This window comes from Oncorhynchus mykiss, chromosome 6 (assembly GCF_013265735.2).
Source record: "Oncorhynchus mykiss isolate Arlee chromosome 6, USDA_OmykA_1.1, whole genome shotgun sequence".
NCBI classification, from domain to species: Eukaryota; Metazoa; Chordata; class Actinopteri; order Salmoniformes; family Salmonidae; genus Oncorhynchus; species Oncorhynchus mykiss.
Window position 1 is genome coordinate 10321023 of NC_048570.1, and position 12500 is coordinate 10333522.

The 12500-nt window shown below is 43.0% G+C and overlaps 1 protein-coding gene across 1 annotated transcript in view; it reads right to left on the reverse strand.

Moving 5' to 3' along the window:
• Window positions 1-12500, reverse strand: part of stpg2 (sperm-tail PG-rich repeat containing 2) — a 71365-nt gene that overhangs the window by 32007 nt on the left and 26858 nt on the right. The window contains exons 8-10 of the mRNA XM_036979375.1: window positions 12499-12500; window positions 11917-12074; window positions 11667-11759 (exon numbers count right to left, since the gene is read on the reverse strand). The exon at window positions 12499-12500 is cut by the window's right edge and continues 158 nt beyond it. Coding sequence (XP_036835270.1) covers window positions 11667-11759; window positions 11917-12074; window positions 12499-12500 — 253 coding nt within the window. The remainder of the gene's footprint in view (window positions 1-11666; window positions 11760-11916; window positions 12075-12498) is intronic.

The window sequence follows — 12500 nt, forward strand, 5'->3', positions numbered from 1 at the left end:
TGATAGAAAATATATTTCACAGCAGTTTAGATGGTACAATGACTCTCTACACTATGATACCTTGTTTTGTCACATGAACTGAAATTAGGCAAACTAATAGAATTTTAGCAACCACGAAATGGCGGAGCTATTTCCGCATATTGCTCCTTTAAATGAATGACTAAACTTCATTTTATAAGCTTTATCATAATTATTTATAAAAAAAACGATCTGTCAGTTGGACCGGGCAAAGAGTACCCCCCCCCCCCCCACCCCCCATACTTCTAGGTAAGTGGTTCACCACGGCGCAACGATATGCATGCAGAGGGTATCGTGAGTGGAGGAGTGTCGAGATACACACACAGAGTTTGATTTGACTTAGCCTGCCGGTGATGGTCAGGACTTGCAGGAGGTATGCTGTAAATTAATTTGATCAAGCTATGTAGCCTATCGATTCCTTCATAATGAATAGATCAAACAAACACGTTTTGTGGTTTCTCTGTAATACTAGCCACCAAGCAATGTTATGAAGTTGGCATTAGCTAGTCAGCTAGATAGGTTCCCAATCTCTCAACTTCCTAACTAGCTACCAAGCCATTTCAAGCTTGTCTAACTATATCTCAGCTGCCTGCTGACAAGGTTGATAGACTTTAGAAAATACTCCAACGTATTTCATTATTGGGTTATAATACTATATAACAGTGTGACAGTTGTACTAATCTAAGGTAGGGAAAAGGTTCTTAATGTGCTTCATAAATTCAAATGACAATAGAACAGGTAAAGAAGTATGCGTAGATAACCTATTTCGAACAATATACATAGTTGAATTGTACCTATGATGAAAATTACAGGCCTCTCTCATCTTTTTAAGTGGGAGAACTTGCACAATTGGTGGCTGACTAAATACTTTTTTGCCCCACTGTACATATACAATGATTATGACTCTAGACTGCAGGAAAAAGCTGTTTCAGGTTGTTGAAAAATGCTAACCCCCCCCCCCCCCCCCCCCCCCCCGTGCACGATTTGAATGAAACTTCCAGATGGAGAAACGGGTGCATTCTGTCTAAAGGACAAGGAATTGTCCCTAAGGTAAGCATGCTGAGACGGACGCAGGTGCCTCTCAGGACGAACTGTTGCCTCGAGCACTGGCAGCATGTGGGCAGCGTGTTGCTTTTGTTTTACAAGTTGAATACTTCAAGACTATAATGTGTGCAAGCACACACACACACACACGCACGCGCACGCACGCACACGCACGCACACACACACACACACACACACACACACACACACACAGAGGGAAACACATACTGTAGAGTAAGCATAGGCAAGCATGCACACTATCTCTTTCTCTGTCTAATACCCTCTCTTTCTCTCTCTCTCTCAGTTCAATTCAAGGGGCTTTATTGGCATGGGAAACATGTGTTAACATTGCCAAAGCAAGTGAGGTAGATAATATACAAAAGTGAAATAAACAATAAAAATTAACAGTAAACATTACACATACAGAAATGTCAAAACAATAAAGACATTACAAATGTCATATTATATATATATATATATATATATATATATATATATACAGTGTTGTAACAATGTACAAATGGTTAGTACACAAGGGAAAATAAATGAGCATAAATATGGGTGTGTTCCTGGTGTGTTCCTTGTTCTTCATGATGCTCTCTGCGCTTTTGACGGACCTCTGAGACTATCACAGTGCAGGTGCATTTATACGGAGACTTGATTACACACAGGTGGATTGTATTTATCATCATTAGTCATTTAGGTCAACATTGGATCATTCAGAGATCGTCACTGAACTTCTGGAGAGAGTTTGCTGCACTGAAAGTAAAGGGGCTGAATAATTTTGCACGCCCAATTTTTCAGTTTTTGATTTGTTAAAAAAGTTTGAAATATCCAATAAATGTCGTTCCACTTCATGATTGTGTCCCACTCGTTGATTCTTCACAAAAAAATACAGTTTTATATCTTTATGTTTGAAGCCTGAAATGTGGCAAAAGGTCGCAAAGTTCAAGGGGGCCGAATACTTTCGCAAGGCACTGTATACAGTATATATATATATATATATATATATATATACAGTGTTGTAACAATGTACAAATGGTTAAAGAACACAAGGGAAAATAAATAAGCATAAATATGGGTTGTATTTACAATGGTGTCTCTCTCTCTCTCATACCCACTCTCTCTCTCTCTCTCTCTCTCTCTCTCTCATACCCACTCTCTCTCTCTCTCATACGCTCTCTCTCTCTCATACCCACTCTCTCTCTCTCATACCCACTCTCTCTCTCTCTCTCTCTCTCTCTCTCTCATACCCACTCTCTCATACCCACTCTCTCTCTCTCTCATAACCTCTCTCTCTCTCATACCCACTCTCTCTCTCTCTCTCTCATACCCACTCTCTTTCTCTCTCTCTCTCTCTCTCTCTCTCTCATAACCTCTCTCTCTCTCATACCCTCTCTCTCTCTCTCGCTCTCATACCCTCTCTCTCTCTCTCGCTCTCATACCCACTCTCTCTCTCTCTCTCTCTCTCATACCCAGTCTCTCTCTCATACCCACTCTCTCTCTCATACCCACTCTCTCTCTCTCTCATACCCACTCTCTCTCTCTCTCATAACCTCTCTCTCTCTCATACCCTCTCTCTCTCTCTCTCAAACCCACTCTCTCTCTCTCTCTCATACCCTCTCTCTCTCTCATACCCCCTCTCTCTCTCTCTCTCTCATACCCTCTCTCTCTCTCATACGCTCTCTCTCTCTCATACCCTCTCTCTCTCTCTCTCTCTCATACCCACTCTCTCTCTCTCCATCATACCCACTCTCTCTCATACCCTCTCTCTCTCTCTCATACCCACTCTCTCTCTCTCTCTCTGTGTGGCAAATTGCATAATTTCTTCTGTGGTGGATCTGCGATTGCTCGTTTTGCTTCTCTGCACGACGGTAATTAAATCGATGCAACTCTTGTTCAATAAATGTATGTTTAGCAAGACTTCTAATTATTTCCGGCCACTCTAATTGAATAGATTACGTGCTCACGGGCCTGTTGCAGGGGACAGAGAACAAATGATTTTTCCATTCCCTGTCATCACCACAGCGTTGATATACTTAACCTTGACATAGTCAGTACCTATTAGTAGCTGGCCCGTGTTCTCGTCATATTCTGTCTCTTTCCATAACAACGCTTAGATTGACAAGAAACATAAAAACGTAAGTTTTGTTCCTTCCTCGTATGCATAACGGATATTACAGTTTTAGCAGCCGTGTTTTGACCAACAGGGATGATATTCTCAGCTGGTTACTTTGGGGGTGGCTGGTAGAAATCTGTAATGATGCGAGGTACAGCTCTCTGTAATATACCCGCAGTTCCAGATTGTACACGGCTACACAACAGCAGAATGATATTGGCAATCACTGCTCAGTGCTCAAACACAATGCTTTCTTCTCCGGGTGGGGTGAGGGAAGAAACATCACTGATCTATAGATGTAAAGAATTCTGCCCAAGGGCAAGCATCAGCCCTAAATGAAATTCGACTATCCCTCTGGCTAGTCCCTAACCTCTGTGTCTGGGGGTCAGAGCCATTATCTACAGGGTGCTTCATTCATTTGAGCCCAGTTGCTTCTTATAATTTTTGATACCATCATTTCTGTCATTTCTCCAATAAGAAAAGAGATACGTCTCTAACAGCACCCTATTCCCTATACAATGCACTGCTATTGACCAGAGCCCACGTAGGACTTGTGGATGATGATCTAAAGAAGAAGAATACAGAATACAATAGGGACAGTCCTTCTGAATTGCGTTATCGAAAAAGGATTATACAGGAAGTGGGAAAAACACTGACCTGTTTTTCTGTTATGCAGCAGCGCACGGATCTCCATTTTACACTAAGCACGGTCGAACCGTCTTGCAAAAAAAAATGAAATAATGTTTGACCTCTTTTGAATTCAAGCTTAAGAAGTACAGAGGAAAGGGATAGTAAGAGATGAGGTTTTTCTCTTTTTTGTTCTCCCCACATCACATAGTCCCTTCTTTGATAGAAGCGGCCTGATTATACACTGATTAGACACTTTTAATATCCATCGCTGTGGGATACAGGGGGAAGGAGAGCCGCAGCACGGCGCTAACTGCTACGGCGTCTCGGGGTTTTTCATTAACTGCCCATAAAGGAGGCCCAGCATGGCGTTATTACAACTCTCTCAGATCCAGCTCCACACAGGAATCTGTTCAGACCCACCGTGTGTGTGTGTGTGTGTGTGTGTGTGTGTGTGTGTGTGTGTGTGTGTGTGTGTGTGTGTGTGTGTGTGTGTGTGTGTGTGTGTGTGTGTGTGTGTGTGTGTGTGTGTGTGTGTGTGTGTGTGCGTGTGTGTAGGAGAAAACAGCAGGGAGGTAGGGGGACAGAAATGGTAAACAGGAAAAATACCCAGTCTCATCAATAATCACGGATGTTCTCTGACAATGGGAAAGAAATAGTCATCGAATCAAATCCTCCTTCATTTGACTTCATTGTCAAACACTGGCTATGAGATTAAATTGCAAATTATGTTGTTTGATGGAATATTAAATGTTTTTAGTCCCCAAACTAATGGCGCCGTGGTGTAGGATGACTGTTGATGTGTGACCGTCTGGGTGATGTCTGTATTCAGAAGATGAGTTGTCATTTAGGGACAGTTGTTTGGGTTGCTTTTGTTGAGTTTTTTCTTTGACCGGTGTTTCCAGCATTATCCACTAGGTTTACTGCAGGTAGAAAATAGTAGGACATGTTCTTTAACTGACACAAGCTGTCTCCAATCAGTCAATCCATCAATGTCTGGTTGTGAATGAGTGTTTGATGCGGTATCAACCTAAGCCAGAGAAGGCGTAGCTCTGTGAATCTTAATCACACAAAGCCGATTATTTTGCAGGGAATACAATTTGTATATCGGTGAATCTACACCTCACTTAGCTCAAGCTGATCCTCTCCAACGGACTAGGAAGTTGTAGCTAAAATGTCTTCAATTTGAGGCAGTTTAAGAGGAGAATCAATGAAACCAACCATGGAAGGATATTGTAGCTCAAACCCGTGTCCAGTGACTGTCAAGCCAACACCTTAACCATCGGGGGGTAGCCCCAACCGGGACTCAAACCCAGGTCCAGTGACTGTCAAACCAACACCTTAACCATCGGGGGTAGCCCCAACCGGGACTCAAACCCAGGTCCAGTGACTGTCAAGCCAACACCTTAACCATCGGCGGGTAGCCCCAACCGGGACTCAAACCCAGGTCCAGTGACTGTCAAGCCAACACCTTAACCATCGGGGGGGTAGCCCCAACCGGGACTCAAACCCAGGTCCAGTGACTGTCAAACCAACACCTTAACCATCGGGGGTAGCCCCAACCGGGACTCAAACCCAGGTCCAGTGACTGTCAAGCCAACACCTTAACCATCGGGGGGTAGCCCCAACCGGGACTCAAACCCAGGTCCAGTGACTGTCAAGCCAACACCTTAACCATCGGGGGGTAGCCCCAACCGGGACTCAAACCCAGGTCCAGTGACTGTCAAGCCAACACCTTAACGCCAAGAGGTCCGAACCTCTTGATGAGCTCACTAGGTGCTGGTTTAAATCAAATCAAATGTATTTATATAGCCCTTCTTACATCAGCTGATATCTCAAAGTGCTGTACAGAAACCCAGCCTAAAACCCCAAACAGCAAGCAATGCAGGTGTAGAAGCACGGTTTAAGGCTGTTACACTGCACAAACCCTTTCCCTGGCGTAATTTATTTACATTTTTAAACTTTAGCTTTATTTAACTAGGCAAGTCAGTTAAGAACACATTCTTATTTACAAGGACAGCCTAGGAACAGTGGGTTAACTGCCTTGTTCAGGGGCAGAACGACAGATTTTTACCTTGTCAGCTCAGGGATTCGATCTAGCAACCTCTCAGTTACGGGTCCAACGTTCTAACCACTAGGCTACCTGCCTCCCCTGGTAAAGGCCTTGGCTTGACAGTCGCTGGACCAGGGTTTGCGTCCCGGTCGGGGCTGTACTCATTTGTGGATGTCCATCACTCATTTCGTATGATATGTTACGAATTACAATTAGAATTATACATTTCAAAAAAATCTAAAACATACACTATTTCACAAATATGCAAAAGTACAATATGTTAAGAATTTGCAAAACGTATTATATGTTACAAATTCTAGCTAGGTGACTAGCATTAGCTAGGCTAGGGGTTAGGGTTAAGGTTAGGGTTAAGTTTAGGGGTTAAGTTAAAGGGTTAAGGTTAGGGTTAGCTAATATGCTAAGTAGTTTCAAAGTAGCTAAAAAGTAGTAAGTAGTTGAAAAGTTGCTAATTCGCTAAAATGCTAAAAGTTGTCAGTGATGAAATTCGAACTCGCAAGCTTTAGGGTGCTAGACATTTACGTTATACGCCCAACCCCACAACTTTAGCTTTTGCCTAAAGTAACCATATGTCTTATATAACCATACCAAACATAACATATCATACTAATCTGAGTATCCCGGATTTATGTTTACTATGTTACGGCTAGTCTATGAGACCAGGCTGATAAAACAGTAAGCAAACATGTTGAATTTGGACATATGTGCCTTACTGCCTTTTGAATTCTGTGTAATGTCATTAGTCTAGTCAAGGAAGCATCATGCAAAATATATTGGCACACCAAATAAATTGGCACGTGCTGTCACCTGCTTTAATAGTAAACCTTGAGGTGTTACCACCCTGCACATCTAGAAGGGAGTGGATGTCATATCGTACTCCTTCCTTGAGGTGGTACCACCCTGCACATCTAGAAGGGAGTGGATGTAATATCGTACTCCTTCCTTGAGGTGGTACCACCCTGCACATCTAGAAGGGAGTGGATTTCATACCGTACACCTCACTTGAGAAGACGTAAAGGAACCTTCTCAAGGTGCCTCTACATCGCGATTTCAACAGTAGAGTTGAACTGCTAGGGGGAAAGAGATTTACTACTAAAATACCAAAACACAGTGCAATCTGAAAGTATTCAGACCCCTTCATTTTTTACAGATCTTGTTACGTTACAGCCTTATTCTAAAATGGATTAAATTAAAATGCTTTCCTCAATTTTCAAACAATACTCCACAATGAAAAATCAAAAAGCAGATTTTTTTGAAATTGTAGCTAATTTTGTAAAGATTTAAAAGAATGAAAGAAAAATTCAACTGTGGTAAATTCAACTGATTGGACATGATTTGGAAAGGCACACACCTGTCTATATAAGGTCCCACCGTTGACAGTGCACCTTTGAGCAAAAAAACAAGCTATGAGGTCGAAGGAATTGTCTGTAGAGCTCCGAGACAGGATTGTGTCGAAGCACAGATCTGGGTCCCCAAGGTCCCCATTGAAGGCCCCAAGAACACAGTGGCCCTATCATTCTTAAATGGAAGAAGTTTTGAAACACCAAAACTCCTCCTAGAGCTGGCCGCCAGGCCAAACTGAGCAATCAGGGGACAAGGGCCTTGGTCAGGGAGGTGATCAAGAATCCGATGGTGACTCTGACAGAGCTCCAGAGTTCCTCTGTGGAGATGGGAGAACCTTCCAGAAGGACAACCATCTCTGCAGCACTCCACCAATCAGGCCTTTATGGCAGAGTGGCCAGGTGGAAGCCACTCATCAGTAAAAGGCACATGACAGTCTGGACTTTTCCAAAAGGCACCTAAGGGACTGTCAGATCATGAGAAACAAGATTATTTTGTCTAATGAAACCAAGATAGAACTTTTGGCCTGAATGCCAAGCATCACATCTGGAGGAAACCTGGCACCATCCCTACGGTGAAGCATGGTGGAGGCAGCATCATGCTGTGGGATGTTTTTCAGCGACAGGGACTGGGAGACTAGTCCGGATCGAGGAAAAGATGAACGGAGCAAAGTACAGAGAGATCTTGATTAAAACCTGCTCCAGAGCGCTCAGGACCTCAGAGCCCAGACTTGAACCTGATTGAACGTCTCTGGAGAGACCTGAAAATAGCTGTGCAGTGACGCTCCCTACCCAACCTGACAGAGCTTGAGAGGATCTGCAGAGAAGAATGGGAGAAACTCCCCAGATACAGGTGTGCCAAGCTTGTAGCATCATACCCAAGAAGACTCGAGGCTGTAATCGCTGCCAAAGGTGTTATTACATAGTATTGAGTAAAGGGTCTGAAAATGTATGTAAATGTGATATTGCAACAAACAAAAAACATTCTTGCTTTGTCATTATGGGGTGCTGTGTGTAGATTTTTATACATTTAAGAATAAGGCTGTAGTGTAACAAAATATGGAAAAGGTGAAGGGGTCTGAATACTTTTCAGAATGCACTGTATATAACTTTTGCAAAGACCTGTCAAAATGAATGTCACTCTTGAAAAACTCACGTACAACCAGACATAGATAGATAGATAGATAGATAGATAGATAGATAGATAGATAGATAGATTGACTGATTGGAGACAGCTTGTGTCAATTAAAGAACATTTCTTACTATGTTCTACCTGCAGTAAACCTAGTGGATAATGCTGGAAACACCGGTCAAAGAAAACTCCATATCAAACAATCAAAACAACTGGCCCTAGTCATACCGTAGAGGCTCCTCAGACAAGGAAGGGGAGGCCCATCCTCCTCAGTGAATTTAATACAAAATGTAATTGTATAACATTTAAAAAGTTATCATTTTTAGATAAAACTATACTAAATATAAACATATGTCACCAAATAACTGTAGAGTAGCTTCGGTCCTCCTCTGGGTACATTGACTTCAATACAAAACCTTGGAGGCTCATGGTTCTCACCCCCTTCCAAAGACTTACACAGTAATTATGACAACTTCCAGAGGATGTCCTCCAGCCTATAAGAGTTATTGCAGCATGACTGACATGTTTTCCACCCAATCAAAGGATCAGAGAATTAATCTAGTACTAGCTAGCTAACACTGTAGTGTGTAAAATGTGGTGAGTAGTTGACTCAAAGAGAGAGAAAGTAGTTGCAACAATAGTTGAACAGTTTTGAACTAATTAATTTCTTCCAAAATGAAGAAGAAGCAACAGAGAAATAGAGAGAGATTGTCATTTTTTTTCACTTTCAGTTTCACTTACTTAGCTAGCAAATGCAGCTATCTAGTTTAGTCTACTGAAACACCCTGCTCAAACAGAGGGATGCTATGTTAGCTAGCTGGCTATAACAAGGGGATGCTATGTTAGCTATCTGGCTATAACAAGGGGATGCTATGTTAGCTAGCTGGCTATAACAAGGGGATGCTATGTTAGCTAGCTGGCTATAACAAGGGGATGCTATGTTAGCTAGCTGGCTATAACAAGGGGATGCTATGTTAGCTAGCTGGCTATAACAGAGGGGTGCTATGTTAGCTAGCTGGCTATGACTTTCCAACACAACCCTGTAATTCTTCCAAGTCAAGGTAAGTTTTTGGTATTACTAATTCATTGTCGTGGGGCCCGCCGATCTAACTGCTTACTGACTGTACACTAACATTACTGCATGATTGTAGCGGGTTTACTATTAGCTATGCTGAATATGACGTTACTTTAGCTAATATGGTGACAACGATGTAGGCTGTTTGTAGTGGTTTGGCTTGGAAAGGTTTTTTCGCCTGGTCACATACAGCTGTTGTGTTGTACATTGAAGTCCACAAGCGTAGGGAAGAGAAGGAATACAACGTGGCTGTTATGAGAGTGAACTGTGCTTACGTGTGATCAGGGGTGTATTCATCCCACCGATTCTGTTGAAAAACGTTTCTTAAATGGAAACAAACAAAATAAAACAGGGATAAACATACCTGAATTTGTCCAATAGAAACTCTCGTTTGCAACTTTTGGACTATTGATTACGCCCTAGATCAGCTAGATGCAGGCAAGAGTGTGCAAGGTGGTATTGAATGTCACTGTCTGTCAACTCAAATGTGTCTCTCGACCTGTGTGTACATACGTTGTAAACTTTCATTCGTAGGTTAGGTTGTAGCAACCTCATAATAGTATTGGGAAAATTAGAGTACCATGTAGTAGCCTAAACCTATCGCTGTTACATTGAACTGGGTGAATGGAATATGAATGACAGTCATCCAATATGCTGTACTAGAAATAAGGCCATGCTCATAAAAAAAAAAATCGTACTCCCTCCTCTTAACCGGCACTGACCGCCACTGTGGTCATAATGCCTTTGAGCGTTTCTATCCATCTGCATCTGTAGCCAAAATTCATTTTATTGCACATTTGTATAAGACTCATATCACAGTAAATGCTGTTCTGTCAAACAGGGTCTTTGTTAGTATGGTTCACTGTGGAGGTACACCTTTCACCAATTGACCAAGCTCAAAATGCCCCTGACTGACGCGCCTTCCTTCATATTACTCACCCACACAGCTTAAGACCTGGGTTCAAATACTATTTGAAATTATTTAAAATACTTTATATGTGCTTGATTGAGCTTGCATGGCTTAATTACCAATAGAATAGTCCCAAAAAGGAAACCCCGCCCATGTAGCACTCCAGAGAAGCTGGAAAATGTTAAAAGTTTTCAAATAGTATTGGATCCAGTTCTGTGCATCTTAGATTTTGGCTTTGTGATGATATGCCTACTTCTGACTCTTGTCTCGACCTAGAAACCCCAACAAACCACACGACAAGCGTTCCTATCAAACTACAAACGGCCCCAAAACATTCTGCCTCTGTCATTGCACTTCAGTACCATTAGCCCCCCCCCCACCCCCAGTAAGGCTGCTATGTTAATGGATGCATTACAAGTAGCATCCTAGTGTCTGGTCAAAAGTAGTGCACTACACAGGGAATAGGGTGCCATAGGGCTCTGGTCTAAAGTAGTTCACTACACAGGGAATAGGGTGCCATAGGGCTCTGGTCTAAAGTAGTTCACTACACAGGGAATAGGGTGCCATAGGGCTCTGGTCTAAAGTAGTACACTACACAGGGAAAAGGGTGCCATAGGGCTCTGGTCTAAAGTAGTACACTACACAGGGAAAAGGGTGCCATTTGTGACACAACATACAGCTGTTAAAGGTGATTAATAAGAGAAGCAACTTGCTGGGAGAGAAATTAATTACACGTCTAGTTTTATGATGGTCCGGAATTGATCAATATGGGGGGAAATGGGGACGGCGTTGTGCGTGGAATAAATTGTAAGTGTTGACAGAGGGAGTAGCGTGCTCTGGCTGAGCTTCAGGACAACCTGGGACAAATGCTGCCAGCTGAGATGCACTATTTAGAGAGGACAGCTTAAACCCAGGCTTATTACTCCCACTGAACTGCTGCACACATACACACACACACACACACACACACACACACACACACACACACACACACACACACACACACACACACACACACACACTGACAGCAGCACAGAGCCTCAGACCTTCAGCGAATGTGTGTGTGTGTGTGTGTGTGTGTGTGTGTGTGTGTGTGTGTGTGTTTACAGGTTGGCCATTTAAAATTGATACTTCCTTAGCAGACTAGAGAATGCCGTTCTGAGGGAAGTTGGAGTATCTATTGTGAAAGCTTTCTGACTGTATGTTGTTGATACTCTCCTTAGTTCACATGCTGACTTGATGCCTGTTCTAAACAGCTGTATTACAGCATGCATGCTGAGTCCGTGCTGGTGGTGTGTGTGTGTGATGAATCAATGCCCCGTAGTCTTACTTTAGCCACCAGGGATATGGCCAGTCGTTCTGTGGCCGACTTGAATGCTGCTGTGTGCTGCTTCTTGTACAGCTCCTCTGTCTTCTTCTCCACCTAGACACACACACACACACACACACACACACACACACACACACACACACAGGAGATGAGAGTTTTTGCTGAGCTCTGTAATAATCCCCATGGTTCTACCACACTACAGATCAGATCATGGGCTTGTCTTTCTAGCAGTGCTGAGAGCAAGTCCTACCTTGTACTGGCCAGGCCCAGGGACCTCTTCAATGTTGTGGAACATGAGACTGCGTTGGGCTGTCGAACCGAAGCCTCCCTTCCTGGTACTCTCTAGGTAAGCCTTTTTTATGCTGTCCTGGGCCAGGCCATATTCAAACATATTATAGGCACCAGGACCTGAGGTGGGAGCAGAGCATTAACACAGGCGGGGGTGGGGACTGTGTTGATGTGTGTGTAAGAGAGAGGCAGTAAATGGATAAATGTGGGGGAATGACTGTTCGATTACCCAGCATCCTACCTTGATACATTAAATCTCTCCCTGTACACACACTAACACTACAATACATAAAAGCTCTACTTCACACGGACTGACGTTTCAGTCATCACTGAAACTACCTTCAGCCATCTATCTATGCTGGGCATTTATGCACTTGACAAATGGCAGTATTTCCAGATGATGTATCAGCCATAAAACATCTGCCCGGCCGTTAAGTACATAAACACACACTGGGTCAGCAATGTGAGTAACGGGGAGTGTTTGAGAGGTGTGGGGGAGACAGAGTGTGTTGTGGATATATATTATACACAAACACAGACACACCT